Raw genomic sequence first — 16,762 nt, 5'->3', positions numbered from 1 at the left:
TTTTTTAAAGTATGAGCGATTTTTGACAGATAGTCATTTATTCGGCTATTTAATTAAAGTCCAATTCAAAATGTTGCCAATGCCCTCCATGACATTGGGCATTGGCTTTAGCAGATGACATTAATGGAATTGCATCACCAATGTCATGGCTAGAGGCAGAAGCTTCAGCACTAGAAAGTAGGGAGGCCAATCCAGGGCCATTTTTTCAATCCCCAGGCGAGTCGGGGTGGGGGCGGAGGTGCCGAGGTGGGGGCGGGGGGTACCTGTCTGGGGAGCGGGCAAGGGGGTCCATGCTGGCATCTGACAGGAGTCTGCAGTGGTATCCTTGCCACGCGGGTACCCACGTGGCAAGGACACCACTGCAGGCTCCTGTCAGAAGCCGGCATGGACCCTCCTGCCCGCTCTCCAGACGGCGCAGCAGGTACCCCCTTTCACGGGGGGCGAGGGGCGAACTGCCGCCCTCCAGTGACAAATGCCTAGACCTGCCTAGTGGTGGCGCCGGCCCTGTCTCTAAAAAACCTAATTACCCCCCCCCCTCCCCCAATTAGGCAGAGACAGGGCCAGTGGTAGAGTTTTTGGCATCCCCCTGCAAACTAGAACGCTTCTCTGTGAGAATTACTGTGCAGGGCCATTGTGGAGGTAAAAATGTTACACCTCACCATTAGAGGTCCCCCTCAATTTAACCCCTGCATATGGACCACAACATGTATGCTATGCTCCTGGCTTGTTGAGTGGCATCCTAAAAATTGATGCAGGTTCTATACATTGTGGTGGCTTACTGCCACAATGCATGAAGCACGTTACATTTTATCTACATTCTACACAGTGCTGCCGGTTGTTCATGTCATTACAGTTCTAGCATGTGCTGTAGTGCAATGTATAATATGAATAATATAGCGACAGACACCGCTGCTTGCAGAATACCAGGGCAGCAGCTGGATGACACTGGCCGGCGTGCCAGAGGCAGGTAATGTTGTGGCTGACTGTGTGGGCGGGGCGGGCAGTATGACAGGCAGAGCTGATGGGAGACCAGGGCGGGGTATAGGCGGAAAGATCATGGAGCAGATATAGGGGGAGGATACAGGGGCGGTGTATAGGGGAGGTAGTGTGTGTTCTGGTCACACACTGTGACTGCTGCCCTAGTTCCATCTATTGCTGCCTACGGTGTGTTACCCCCCTGGGCTCTCACTGTTACAGCAGGTGCTGCCTCCCTGCTCTGTCCCTGCCATGTCTGCTGCCCGGGCTGTGCCCTTCCCGCTGCCTGACAAGAGGGAGCCCCCTGCTCCTAGCCCTGGCCGGGGGGTGGCAGCGCCGGGGGCGCTCCCCGGAGTTAGGCGCAGGGTTCGGGTACACAGACCACCCCCAGATGTCCGCTTTATCTTCCAGCCTCAGACTCCAGGAGCCGGCCACAAGTTTCAGGCCGAGGCCGCTCTGACAGCCTGGTGCGACCTGTGCTGCGGGTTCATCTTCTCCGGGATCCGGCGCTGTACAGGTAGGGGACCTGCGTGTGTCTGTCCTGCTGCTTACACTCACACTCCGCTGCTCTGCGGGCACTACTGTGCGGCACTCGGTGGGTGGCAAGGTGACTTGTAGATCACAGAGTGATGGGCTCTGCTGTATAGAAGTGTCAGTACAGTATAGTGTCCTAGCCATGTGAGTAATCCAGCAATGTACAGCATCAGATAATCCTATATGCACACTGACGCACATTACATTACTGCTAATCCTGCTCATCGGATGTGTATGCTACAGGTACTAGCCCTGTGCCTCCTGAGAACCATTCATATAGTGAGTAACACGAGGTAAATGTGCTTCTTTATCTGAAGTTATAGCTACTGTTATACATTCTATTTAGATGCATTTCTAATGTAAGTGATGTAAAAATCAATGTAAATGAGAGCGTACCTATTTAAATTCAAAATGTGTTGTGTTTCATGGGGGTGGATTCTGACAGTCCAAATCCTGATTCCAGGGACTCAGACAGCGCGGCGAGCGCAACGAAGCCCCTATTTTATTCTCCCTCTATGGACCGCCACAAGAGAGTATAGTCCCTGTCAGTCGGGATTCCGACTGTCAGGAGGACATCCGGCACCCATTCTGTGGGGGCAATTCAATTCTTAATTCCTTCCAGGGACTAGCCCAGTGGTTCCCAAATTGAGTGCCGTGGCACCCTGAGGTGCCTTGGGGGACTTGCAGGGGAGCTCTGGAATGGTGGTCCATGACCGATTCAAATTATTTATGACCAATGTAATAGGCCCATTACAACATAACTGACATGAAGGATGTGACACAATTTACTTCTGATTTTATCAATGAGAAACTTTTGCTCTAGGGGTGGCATGAAAATAATTCTGATACTCCGGGGTGCTGTGATTCCAAAAAGTTTGGGAACCACTGGACTAGCCCCAAGCCTGTACTTGCTCAGGATGTCTGCCTCAATAGGTGCGTTGCCCTAAGTGGGCCCTCATGACTAGCAACAACAACCTGACATCCTAATTGCGCTCAGCGCTCAGGGGGAGATTTATTAAAACTTGGTGCGAGATAAAGTGAAGAGATAAATAATCAAATAATTTGCATCCAACTGCCATGTGACGGGCTGTGTTTGAAAAATGACACAAGCTGATTTGTCGCTACTTTATCTCTCTCCAAGCTATGATAAATTTCTCCCTCAGACGACCCAGAGCTACAACTTAACACTGGTAATCCTGGACATTGGCACACAAAAAAACTGAATAAAGTATCTTCTGAGCAAGTAACATGGGAGCTAAATTCCAATGAAAGGATTGAATCACCCTATATCAGTGCTGGGCAATTGCGGCCCTCCAGATGTTGATGAACTACACATACCAGCATGCCTTGCATCAGTTTCAGCATGGCCACATAGCAAAACTAATGCAATCCTGGGATGTGTAGTTCATCAACATCTGGAGGGCCGCAATTTCCCAGCCCTGCCCTATATTAATCATTCTTGTTCTATTTGAATGTGTCTTCCATGGTCATCACAGCAGGACACTTAATCGTCACAAACCTGCAAAACTGGTAATCATACCAATAGTCTGGGTGATTTCCATTGCACTGGTCGGTGCCATTGTACAGAACATCATTAACAACCAGCTGGAGTGCACATTGCTAACAATAGTGTACACACTCGCCGATATTCCAAACGATATCGCTAAAGGTGCCCACACACTAGAAAGATCTGCGATCGTAAGATGTGCGCATAAATTAGCCATGAAATCTTTTTTTCGCCCTGGACAAAAGATTTCAGGCAAGCGCACATCTTTACCAAAGATTTTTCTTAAGATCCCGTGTGCGTTCCTATGGATCTTTTGTTAAATCTTCTGATCTTTTGTGCAGCACGTAAGATCAGAAGATTCAGCTAAAGATACTCAGGAGCGCACATCGGACAAAAATCGGCCGATTTTAGTCCGATTATCGGTAAACATCAGACAATATATTGGCCGATTTATCTGAAATCGGCCAATCGGCCCTAAAATCGTTCTAGTGTGTGGGCACCTTAAGAAGGGCCAAAGTCACTGATATTCTTTGTCATATTGCTTAGTGTGTATGGGGCTTTAGAGATTCGCCTGGGCACACCAACACTTCATTTTGGTCAGTATTTTAAATGCCTATCTGTTCTGGTTCCATTGTGCGGAACATTATGTCAGGGATATGGGAGTCTATTTATGACCGTGCACTGACCCAAAGACCCAGAGAAAATATCTGTAATCATAGAATGATTACTGCCTCTTGCAGCACTATATATATATATCAATAGTTCAAGACAGAATTCCGTAATGTTATTTTCCGGGCTTAATTGATATAATATCAGTGAAGCTACTGTACGCGTATATGGTGACTGTGAACTGATCCAATTCACCAAGTGGCAATGTATAACACTAATAGGGCCTACACACATCCCGATTTTGGCCAGAGATATAGCATGCCAGATTTAGCATAGCAGATTTCCTTTGAGCACAAAATCATCTATATTGCTTAGAACGTGCAAAATGTGTCAACGATATGCCTCAGCAATTCTGCTTAGCGATTTAAGCATGCCAGATTGACACCACACAAAAGGCGCCCGATATGCAGGGTCTTGCTAAACGATTTTGCTAGATTGATGGGACATGCTCATTCTTCATCTTAATGCGATTTAGACGCGCGGGGCCGCGCATCTATATCGGTTTAGCCCCCACACACACACCGATGTATGCTTAGTTTCTAAGCGACCTTGCTAAATCGCTTAGAAAATGGCACAAAATCGGCATGTGTGTAGGCCCCATTACTCATGGTGGCATTATCTTACCTTTAAAATTGCATCCATCACTGCCAGAGAGGCTTTGCTGGGTCCCTCACCAGTAAAGAGTTACATGCAGGGCCTTATGATAGGTCCCTGGTGCCCTAGGCTAGTTCACATGTAGCTCCCAATGTAATGCTGCTAAACACATGTGTATGGGAGCTCAGAGACTCACCAGTCATACTGCCCATGTGTATGTAACGAAGGTTACACTATTGACAAGTAGGATATAATGCTTGTGACATGTAAAGGAGACTTTAGCTTTAGGCTGCCCGTTGGCGCTGTAGCACAATGTACATTCAGTAATGGTTCCATCAGTAAGTTACATTGGCACATCTGGCAATCATCTTAAGAACTTTACCCCCCACAGTATATTGGGATGGGTGATCGCTAACAATGGGGTTATTTTGGTTCACTCTTTCTGACAAAATCCTTCTTAGATGGACAAAACCATGTGCACTGCAGGTGGGGCAGATGTTACTTGTGCAGAGAGAACTAGATTTGGTGGGGTTTTACTTCAAAGTAGGATCTATATTGCAGTGTAAAAATAAAGCAGTCATTATTTTCCCTGCACAGAAACAAAATAACTCACCAAAATCTAATTCTCTCTGCACATTTTACATATGCTCCCTGCAGTGCACATTGTTTTGTCCATCTAAGAAGGATTTTGTCAGAAAGAGTGAACCAAAATATTTTTTTCCTCAGCGGTCACCTGCAAGGTGCCCCCCACCCAGTCCTGGCACCCCCTATTTGTCGGCAACATTAGGCTGGGCCTGGTTCCCAAAAAACAGGCGCCAAAATGAAATGAATAGGGGTCCCCTGTATTTTATGAACCAGCCCCAGGCCCAACCATCCAGCTGGGTAATGTCACAGCCGGGGGACACTTATTAGATAAGGTCCCGCGGCCAAAACATTAACACTACCGACCAGTGAGCCCAGGCAGGGGTCCTGGGGGAGTGGGGACCCCCCAACGAAGGGGTCCCCCCCCCCCCCCTCCAGAACTTACCTGCCCAGGCTGAAGCCTGGTGCTGTCCCTGGTACCCCTGGGCTGTGGGTACCGGGCTGATTCAAGTGTAAAAATTAGAATAAACCATTGGGTTTTGCTGTGGAACTATGAGTCCCAGCAAGCCTGGAACGCATACTGGGACTTGAAGAACCACAAGTCCCAGTATTTAGCCCATTAATGGGCTTGCTGGGACTCTTAGTTCCATAGCAAAACCAATAGTTAAATAAAAGCACACTGACATTAGAAAAATAAAACTTTAATACATACATAGCCCATACATACTGATACTTACCTATCTTGAGCCCGTAGGTAGGTACCCACCCTGGGGTCTGAGGTCTGGTGTCCTGAGGACCGGGGTCCGGGTGTCCAAAGAAATCCATAGGGGGACCTGTGGAAGGAAATTATACTCACGGGGCTCCTCCGGCGTAGATCTGGTCCTCTTCACTCCAGAAGTAGTCCAGCGGACTGACAGGAGGAGACACATGATGTTTGTTTACATTGACTGGCTTGCGGCCTAGCGGCTCCTCATTGGCCAGCATGCGGGCGAGGCTTGCTGGCACTCATATTTCCACAGTATTAGACAATAGTTAGACTATAGTTTTTTATTTACATTTATACTACGTTCATCAGCCCGGTACCCAATGCCCAGGGGTACCGGGGACAGCCCCAAAGCTTCAGCCTGGGCTGGGACATTCTGGAGGGGGGACCCCTTAATTGGGGGGTCCCCACTCCCCCAGGACCCCTGTCCATGGTGACCGGTCAGAGGGTTAATGCTTTGGCGGGGGGGATGGGGGGACTTGTATTAAAAGTCTCCCCCCGGCTGTGGCATTACACTGCTGGCTGGTTGGGCCTGGTGCTGGTTCTTAAATACGGGGGACCCCTACTCATTTTGTCCCTGTATTTTAGGAACCAGCATCGGCCCTTGAGACTGGTGCTGGTTGTAAAAAATACAGGGAACCCCTACTCGGTTTGTTCCCTGATTTTTTACAACCAGGACCGGCTCCGTGAGCCTGGGGCTGGTTATGGCCGTGAGGGGGGACCCCACACCATTTTTTGTTTTTTTAAAACCTGTTTTTACACTGAAGCCTGCACGGATCTGACTGTGTATTTTCCTGGCAATTATCGGCCGTTCACCAATAATTAGCGGCCGTATTTTAATAGGGCCACTTAGTAAATCAGGAATAACCATTCTTTTGAATGGTGATTCCTGTCGTATTCTATCGATGGTGTATCCATTCATATTTGTGAATACAAATACGAATGTGCCTTCAATACGAATACGAATTCCCGAAAATACCAATGTGTAATAGGTGTATTTCTGGATACGAATACACCTATTTTTTACGAATTTCCTGTATTAAATTTCCTCCACAATGTCTAGGTCGACATGCCGACCTTTTGTCAATGTCAACCATGTGCATGTCGACCTAGACATTGCCTGTGAGCTATGCCACACCCTTTGGCAAGTAAACACATTTTGTTGGGCTGTGAATCACTTATATACTGCTCACCACAGCAACTAGTACCATCTACAGGAAGTTGAAGGAAACCCATTTATGTGTCATATGTTTTATGAGATTTGAAGTACATCATCATTGGGGGTGATTCACGTTGGCTCGGTAAGCAGCGTACAATCGCTTCCATGTCTGTACGCTTACACATCCATTCGCATGAGATTGTAGGGGGAAAATTAATTTGATGGTTGGTGACCATCGAATGGTTGTTCCACCAGTTCGCAAATAAAAAAAATTATTTACAAGCGCCTGAACGTAGACGGGGTCTTTGGCGCGCTTACATTCACATGGGGAAGCCCAGCGTTTTTCTGTGCACACACTGTTTTTTTGTGGGCACACCCAGGAAATGCTGGGCATCCCCAGGCTCCACCCCCCTGCCTGCCCCCTGTCCGCACCACAGTGTGCGTATGCCTTGGCGAGTGTAATACTCGCCAGAAGCATTTGCACTGCAGTTTAGCATGCGCAGACCCACAACATCGGTCTCCGGACTGAATTTGGATTTTTACGAGCCAACGTGATTCGCCCCCTTTGTTACATTGTCCATGTATTAGTAGAATAGCTTGTATCTTTTTTGTTTAGCCATTATACAGTACATTGTACAATACCTTTAGTAGCTACTGTACTTTGAGTCCTCAGAATCCTCACCTAACACATACATGTCTCTAGAAGTTAGCTGGGGTAGCATACTCTTCAGGGTTGTCACTGTTTTATTGATGATAAAGCTATGATTACAGAAACGTAAATAATGTTCTGTGTAATAATTCTTAGAAACGCCCTGATCCCTTTTAGTCTACTCGCTGGTGCAGGTACAGTGTAATAAGCATTTTTCTGTGTGTCATATATTATGTAATAACAATATTGGCTTGTGTAGAATACTATTAGAAGTATTAATAATAATGCCATCCAAGATTTTACGAAGTCCTTATTGTGGCCCGTTTGCAGCCAGTGGTAGTTCGCACTGGAACCGATGTTTTGCGCATGCGCAGCTGCATTTCTGCGCACTTTCATACACCGGCCATGGGGAACAGACTGTATGCACACTCAAGGCTGCGGCCATGGGGCAGCGGTGGATAGTCACGCCCATGGGAATGCATAGATTTTCATGGGCGTTCCCATGTAAACGCTGGGTGTTCCCATGCTGATGGGGCCTTGGCATTGGTGCCGGGGGCTGGCAGCTGACTTCACCGGATGTTAGCTGCCTGCCCACTTTCTCCCTAGGGTGGATGCAAATCTAAGTGACCTGAGAGTCACTTAGATGCATGCATGTTCCACATCATTCAATGGTCGGCTGCAATTGGATGTTTAAGTTATGTTATGTTTATGGTTGACTCACAAGGGTGTGAATTGGTATCCAACCATATCAACCAGAATAACCCCCATAGACTATTCTATTATAAGTACAACCTGAACAAATAGCTACACAGATGTATATGTAAGAGAATCGGTACTGTGACAATACTTGAAACAATGTACAGTGTATATATATATTTGGAGTTTAGTGCAGGCTATTGTCCTGTGGTTTCAGCTATTGTCTGTAAAAGTGACTAAGGGGGTTATTCAGACCTGATGGCTGCTTTGCTAAATTGCAGAGCCCTGCAATCAGGTTTACTCCACCCAGCTAGAGTGATATCCCGCTCTGTGCAGGCCAGGTATGGGACATTGAATCGACCACTTAAGGTCGACAGGTCTTAGATCGACACCGTCAAAAGGTCAACATGGCTTTAGTTGGACAAGGTCATAAGGTCAACACATACATTAGGTCGACAATGACAATGTCGACAGTCAAAAGGTCGGCACAGGCTTTTCACCGTTTTTTTTGTCCCGCATGTCGACACAGTTGACATGGACACCGAAAAAGTGCACCGTGCTTCGCTCGGCACACTTTCTCATGTCGACCTAGTGACCGTACACCGTGCAGGCCTTCAAATTGCTAAGCACGGCGTGTAAAAAATGAGCTAAATTGGTAAATAGCTGCAAATGCAGTTACAAGCCCTTTACCATCTAATGATTTTCCCTGTGTGTGCAGTCTGTGCGTAGCCCAGGACTTACTCAGCGGCTGGGATAGAAGCGGTTGGATCGGAGCCAGAGCTGATGTCACCTGCCCTTTCCCTCAAACACCTGGGCATGCCTGCAGTTTCCATGACACTCCCAGAAAACTGGCGGTTACTACCCAAAAACATATAATGGGTGACTTGGGCTTAGGGGGTTATGCTGTTTGATTCCACCAAACCCCACCTTGCAAATGCATTTGCAGCATGTGTTCCTATGCACTGGCCTGAAAATGGATGTTTTAGATAAACATCCATTCGCAGTCTGCGGAGGAACACCCATGGAATGATGTAGAAGGCACACGCACATCTATGGTTGCTCAGAGCAACCTTAGATGTGCGTGGGCATTCTGAAGGAAGTGAGCAGGCAGCTGACATCCGGCAATGTCATCTACCCGCCCCTGGCACCCACGACACCTGGCTATTGGGTGATTTCCATGGGAACGCCCAATGTTTTCATGGGAACGCCCATACGCTGGACGTTCCCATGGGCTGGTCCGCCGCCCACGGGCCGCAGTCTGTTCACAGTGGACGCAGTACCCGGCACATGCGTGGAAATGCGTATGCGCATGCACATTTAGAAAACAATGAGTTTGCATGCAAGCGAACAGACCTGAATAAGGTCCTTAATGTGAAAGTGTCATACCCAGCATAGCGATGTGAATGCGGTATCAGACGGAATCAGTGGTTTGATTTGTTGAACAGAGTTCAGAGAAAACCCCTCTGCTATTTCATAACAAACATTAGTTGTCTTAATTACAGCGTAGTATGATGACTGCAGCAAAAAGATCAGTAGATCTGGAAGACGCAGAACCTGCTGAACTGGATTCTTTTGAAGGTCTTCTATAAAATGCCAGGGATGTAAATACTGAGGAAGTCGGATTCTCTGTAGACAGCATTGTGTTTACTTATCTTCTAGGTTAGTGTCCGTTTAGCCGGCTGTTCTCCTATTTATCCCTGGAAGAATATTATGCTACCACTTGTAGGATTTCCATTGTTAGACACTATGAACAGAAGTCAAGTTGAAGAAGTAAAACATGTATACATAAGTGAGTGTAATCAAAATACCATTTGTAGTGGTGTTATTATTTCTGGCATCTCAAGTATGTGAATATATGTTTGCATAAAACCGGTCTAGTCACTCAGACAGATGTGCTTTCCCTGCAGATGATGCACATTCTTCCTTACTGTCAACAGTGCTGCCAAGAGGAAGGGGAGTGAGCACTAATAATAATTAACCAGGCCATATGGGGGTGTGTGTGTGTGACTAGCAAAGGCCTAGGTCTTCCCCCAATGCTCTCCACCCCTTACCAAGCAGATATTCTTCTCAGATGGGTTCTGAGTTGTAGTAGGGCCAGGGTGGCTGTAGCCATATCAGCAGCAGTCTCCTCCGCCTGTGTTGGATGGCCCTCCCATTCAACCGCGGGCACCCACAACAGAGTACAAATGGATGGCCTGAGGGGCTCCCAATGATGCCATTCATCACAGCCACGCCCCCCACTATACAGTGCCTAGTTTTCAGCACTGCCTAGCGGAGGGCGGAGCCGTGATGATGCAATCATAGAGTCATAAACAGCCCACCTTCCATAGGAGCGGGAAGCAAAGTAGGGAAATATGTCTCTACTGCCCTAGTTGTTCAGTAGGGTACAAATCAGCCAAGGGTTCAATGAATGCTAGAGAAAGGATACTATAGTATAATTGTATCAATAGGTTGAACTTTATGGACTTATGATGTATTTTCTCTAACGTCCTAGGGTATACTGGGATTCAGGTAGACAATGGGGTATAGATGGGTCCGAAGGAGCCGGTGCACTTTAATAAAAAATTAACATCCTGTGTGCTGGCTCCTCCCCTCTATGCCCCTCCCACAGCCCAGTTTAGAAAAAAGTGCCCTCCGGGCCGGTAGCACACTCTGGAGCTCCAGAGTTATTTTGCATTATTTTTAGCGTTTTGCTATTTATTTTTTAATTTTGCAGCAAGCAGAGTTTACTGCTGTCCTGATGGAGGGATCACGGCACCAACCTCTTATAGGGTTAATGGTCCGTGTCCTGCTGCCGGGGTTTGGTTCTGGGCGGTGATGTTACAGCAGTCATAAAGGACTGACGAGCACACCATCAGCCTGCCGCCCCATCAGTGTGAAGTCAGCGGTAGTAAGGTCTCCCTCATTGGAGATTCTTTAAGCCGCGGCGGCGCGTAATTTACACAGAGCCGCGCCATCTTGGAGGCGGAGCCTCATGGAGAGCGTGAACAGCAGGAGCCGGCGCCATTACAGCTTGCTGAAGGCACCGCGACTACGCAGCAGGACCGTACAACAGACTGGTAATACAGTGGGGTTGTGGGGGTCCGTGGGCGCTCGTTAGTGCTCTTTAGTCCTCTTTAGGACTATACTGCTATTGCTAAATCTTTGCTTTTTAGCCCGGGTGCCGTACTTAACGCCCAGCTAAGGGCTTGTGTGCTGGTTCTCCCTCTCCCTCTCTGTCCCTCCTCACGGCCTGGGGAAGAGAGAGTTTGCTCTGTGGGTAGATAGCTTATATTGTATTAATCTTATACTGACAGCGTGGCAGGGAAGAAGACTATATGTCAGTCATGCCACGCTAAATTCACCCCCTTGGTGGAGGGGTCCCTTGTGTGTGAGAATTGCATGGTACCTGCGCAGGGGACTAGCAGCCAGGAGCCTGCCTGGTTGGAATCTATTAAAGGAATGATGTCTTCTATTTCATCTGAATTAGCTGTTGCTAGACAGGAGAGACATGATTTGCAGAGGTCTGTGGCTGATCTTAGAGCTACACCTGCTGCTCAGAGACCCCCTAAGTTACTTCCTCAAAAGCGCTCTTTGCCTGCTTTGCTTGGCACAGACACTGAAGATGAGGAACAAGAAGAGGAAGAGGTAGATATCCCTGAGGCTGTTGAGGAATCTCACTCTCAAGGGGTGGATGCTCTTATTTTTGCTATTAGAGAGGTCCTTAATCTTCCTGAGAAGGAAGAGGAACAGACAGAACTAATGTTCTTTTCTACAAGAGAAAAAATCTCTGCTACTTTTCCTGTCTCTACAGAGCTTAACAGGAAATTTCAACAGTCCTGGCCTCACTCAGAAAAAAGATTTCAGGTGCCTAAGAGGTTCCTATCTATTTTTCCTTTCCCTCCTGAGGACAGAAAGGTGTGGGAGACCCCACCGGCGGTGGATACATCTGTATCCAGGCTCTCTAAGAAGATAGTGCTCCCCGTACCTGGGGCAGTCTCTTTAAAAGATCCGGCAGATAGAAAGCTGGAAACTACTTTAAAGGCGATTTATGTGGCATCTGGGGCTACTCAGCGACCAGTTATTGCAGGTTGTTGGATAACCAAAGCCATTAGCAAATGGGCTGAGGCAATTCAGTCTGATTTACAGGAGGACAACCCTCAGGTGGATATGCTCACCCTTCTTAGGCATATCCAGGAATCTGCGGATTTCTTATGTGAAGCGTTAAAGGAGATTGGTGTTGTGGCAGCTCAGACAAACACTATGTCTGTGTCCGCCCGCAGAGTTTTATGGTTGCGCCAGTGGGCGGCCGACCCAGAGTCTAAGAGAGGTGTGGAGGCTTTACCTTTCACTGGTGAAGCACTATTTGGTGAGGAACTTAATAAGTTGGATTTCACAGGCAACTGCTGGGAAGTCCACTTACCTGCCGTCTGCCCCTCCACCACCGCGGAGAAATTACACAGGCCCCTCCCTGCAGTCCTTTCGGACCGCGAGGTTCAGGTCCAGAGGCCGTGGAGCCTCAAATGCGGTCAGAGCACAAGAGGTAAATCCCGCAGAACTCAGTCAGCAGTCCTGCCCGATCAGGCTCACACCACTTCTCAGGAAAACCCTCAGCATGAATGTTCCTTTCTTCAGGAGGGGGACATTCCAGTGGGAGCCCGTTTATTAAATTTCAGCCCGGTTTGGCGGGCGTCTGCCTAGATCCCTGGGTGCTAGAATTAGTGACACAGGGCTACAGGATAGAGTTTGCCTCTACCCCGCCTCAGAAATTCTTCAAGTCAGCCTTACCAGCTTCACAAGAATCTCAAAGGAACCTTCTGGAGGCTTTTCAGAAACTAATAGATCAAGGAGTGGTAATTCCTGTACCTACCCATCTCAGGGGGAGGGGATACTACTCCAACGTGTTCGTCGTACCCAAACCAGACGGTTCAGTACGCCCTATACTGAATCTTCGGTTTCTGAACATGCATCTCAAGACCTTCAAGTTCAAGATGGAGTCGTTGAGGGCGGTCATTTCGGGATTGGAGGAAAAGGAGTTCATGGTGTCGCTAGACATAAGGATGCCTACCTCCACATCCCGATCTGGCCGCCGCATCAAGCCTATCTTCGCTTCACGATTCTAAACGACCACTACCAGTTCAGGGCCCTGCCGTTTGGCCTGTCAACAGCCCCTCGGATATTCACGAAGTTCATGGCGGAGATGATGCTTCTGCTCCGCCGGGCCGGAGTGAATATTGTGCCATATCTGGATGACCTTTTAATAAAGGCCCCCACAAGGGAATTACTGGAGGAGAGTGTCCGTACCACCTTCAGGATCCTGTCAACCCATGGGTGGATCCTGAATCTAAAAAAATTGCAGCTGGTACCGTCTCAAAGAATTCTTTTCCTAGGGATGATACTAGACACGGTGGCCCAGAAAGTCTTCCTACCAATGGAAAAGATTTTGGCCATCCAAAGGATGTTGCGGTTGGTTCTGAAACCGCGCAGAATATCTGTCCACTCCTGCTTGGGAAGATGGTAGCAGCATACGAGGCGATCCCCTACGGACGTTTCCATGCGAGGACCTTCCAACTGGACCTCTTAAACAAGTGGACGGGTTCTCACCTCCACATGTACTCCTTGGTCACACTTATCATCGGAAACGAGAATCTCCCTTCTGTGGTGGCTGAAGTCATTCAACCTTCTAGAGGGAAGGAAGTTCGGAATTCACTCATGGGTGCTTCTAACAACAGACGCCAGCCTGAAGGCAGGGACGGATTGGGGACTAAAAAGTGGCCCTGGAAAATTTCTGGAAGTGGCCTCATGTGGGTGGCACCAAATAAACAATGTGTGCTCCACACCAGCATAATAGAATGCGGGATTAGCACATCAGTATATTTAGAGACATCGGTGACTAAAAATTTGAGAGTGTCTAAATATTAAATTCATAAACTCGTGTTTGTTGGAGGGACTGTAAAATGTGAATGGACCCTGTGTGGTTGCCTGGCACTAACTTCACCTTACACACTCACCTTCAGGCTGTTGATATTTTGATCCTTCAGGTGCGGGAGGGGGGCATTCGGGCTGGTTAAGCGGGTTTAAGCATATCGTCCATAAGCTTTAAATCAGCCTAATCAATATTGGAGTTTAAATGGGAGACATACTGCTGCATCCCCTTACAGTGCCCCTTCCCCAGACCCCAGCAGCAGCCTCCTAACTGCAGCCTGGCATATCTTCGCACACCCAGCAGCAACTCAATTTAAAAATTCACATTATGCCACACTGAATAAGCCCAAAATTCATACAGTTTGAGCCAAAAATCACATTATGCCACACTGTTTGAGCCAAAATTTACATGTAATAATTCACATTATGCCACAGAAGCAGAGAGTATGCGAGAAAAGAGATAGCAGGGATGCGGGGACAGACACGGAAGGCATGTGGGGACAGAGACGGAGGGGTCATGGGGACAGAGGGGGAGGGAATGCGGGGACTGAGATGTCGGGATGCAGGGTAAAAATGTGGAGAGGATGCGAGGACATTGACAGGTTGGACAGAGATGAAGTTGGGGCTCTGTGCAAGACTACCTTTCCAGCACGGAGCACCATCACACTGTGAAGCAGAGGTGTAGCTAGGTTACGATGGTGCCCAGGGCAAAGGTATGTTGGGTACCGAATTGTGGTCGTGGCCAACATGTCGTGGCATGTTACATTTGAAAAAAAAAAAAACATTTAAATTCCAAAATTGGTGACACAGTCTATTCCTTTGTATAATTCAATTGAAGATAGTGAGGTGCTGCAGTCTAAAATGGAAATTAAATGTATGTTTTATGATTATATATATATCGACGTAACGGTCTTCAAACAGATGAGTGGTCTGGGCTTCAGACTCTACCGCAAGGAGACTGATCGCAATGGGCTTTTGTATGCTACTAGCCATCATGCGGAGAAACTTAAGGAGGGGCTACCGATTTCGCAGTATCTACGGGTTCTTCGTAATAATTCGGACCCTGAGACAGCTGAAAGACAAATAGCCGAGATGACTAACAGGTTCCTGGCTCGTGGCTACAAAGATGAAGTGGTGATGCGATGCCTTGAAAAAGCAAGATTAAGATTCCAGGACAAGACCAAAAAGGCACCCCTTGATGACAAAAGGATGATCTACTCAACCACATACAACACAGCGTCCCATAGGCTGCAAAAATCAATCAAAAAATCGTGGCCGATTATTTCGAGGGATCCCTCCTTGGGGGCAATTAGCAAGATACCACCTATGATCTCGTTTAAAAGAGGTCCTAACCTTAAGCAAATGCTAATGAGGCCAACCCTGATGCCGGCCCGTGAAGATAAGAATTGGATCCAGACGGGTAAAAACGGCTGTTACCGCTGTGCAGATTGCACGACCTGTAGGTCAATGTTGGTGGGACCTACGTTCGCTCATCCTCATACCAACCAGAGGATCAAAATACAGCACAGAGTCTCATGTCAGTCCACCTTTATTGTCTATTTCCTGGTATGCCCTTGTGGCTTTTATTACGTTGGCCTAACGACCAGAACATTTCGAGAAAGAATGGCGAATCACAGACGCTCAATAAGAGAGGCACTGGAGAAGAAAAATTCGGATAAGCCGGTCGCCCGCCATTTTCTCCTCAAGGGACACTCCATCGCAAGTCTCAAAAGCATGATTATAGATCACATACCTGTCCCAGTACGGGGGGGTGACCGCGAAAAACTCTTGAAACAAAGAGAAGTAAAATGGATACAGCAACTCGACACATGTTCACCAAAGGGGTCTGAACGAACACTTGCCATATGGCGTATTTCTATAATGGTGGACTTCCGCTTTATACGTTGTTACATATAGGTCTGGACAGCACCTTTAGTTTTGAGGACTTTATTACTATACAGTCCTATTTCTATTTTTCTTTTTTCTTTGTCTTTTTTTCTTTTTTGGTAGGTACAGTGGAGCAGGGAGGGTGAAAATAAATTCTTTCCCCTCTGGTATAAATTACAGTACCTATGGGTGAATATACCCATGGGTTGATTCTTCGTTTTTTGTATGTATGTAGTATGTCTGTCTTTATTGAACTAGGTTAACATATGTTAGTGGTGATCATATGGTGAACCTAATATCCATCCCTACACACCATGCAGATTGTCTATAATGCCCACTGATCCACCTGAAGCCTTCATTCTATCATATTTAGTCCATATATGGGCGAGCCACTGTATTGCATATATCCACTTGTCCATCATATAGCGAACTTTACACATCAAAGACTTCTTGTCCAATCACCTAAGCCCCTTTGGTTGCTAGGTGCTGGAGCGCATACATCGCGCTGTGCACCGCAAGCTAACCGGATGTACGCGGTACACGTCATCACCTAAGCCCCTTTGGTTGCTAGGTGCTGGAGCGCATACATCGCGCTGTGCACCGCAAGCTAACCGGATGTACGCGATATGCGTCATTTCCGGGAAGACGCTTACACTAGGTGACACTGAAGCGGCTGTACGGACAATCGGTCTGACAGTCCCGCTTGAATCTATATTGGTGGTTGTAGAGATGAGGGGGCGCACCTATTAGGTGAGTTGTGTATATCATCAAGGCACCGGTTATGGTTTTTTTTCTCTTTTTCTGTACACGCCGGTGACGAAAACAAGATGGCGGTGCGTTCCA

The 16,762-nt window shown here is 47.5% G+C and overlaps 1 protein-coding gene across 2 annotated transcripts in view; it reads left to right on the top strand.

Annotated features, from left to right (window-relative positions):
- Window positions 1-947: 947 nt before the first annotated feature.
- RASSF3 (Ras association domain family member 3) overlaps window positions 948-16,762 on the top strand; it is a 181,305-nt gene continuing 165,490 nt past the window's right edge. Inside the window, exons 1-2 of one of the 2 annotated variants that reach the window (XM_083182469.1) lie at window positions 948-967; window positions 1,387-1,492. Coding sequence is in view for 1 of the 2 variants with exons in the window: in XM_083182466.1 (XP_083038592.1) it covers window positions 1,228-1,492 (265 nt within the window). In the remaining variant the exon portion in view is untranslated. Of the gene's footprint in view, window positions 968-1,116; window positions 1,493-16,762 lie in introns of those variants that run through there. The other variant, XM_083182466.1, reaches the window with a different exon arrangement.

Source organism: Crinia signifera, chromosome 4, assembly GCF_055691185.1.
Source record: "Crinia signifera chromosome 4, ASM5569118v1, whole genome shotgun sequence".
Lineage (NCBI taxonomy): Eukaryota > Metazoa > Chordata > Amphibia > Anura > Myobatrachidae > Crinia > Crinia signifera.
The sequence above is the reverse complement of the archived record's forward strand: the minus strand, read 5'-3'. Positions and strand labels throughout refer to the sequence as shown.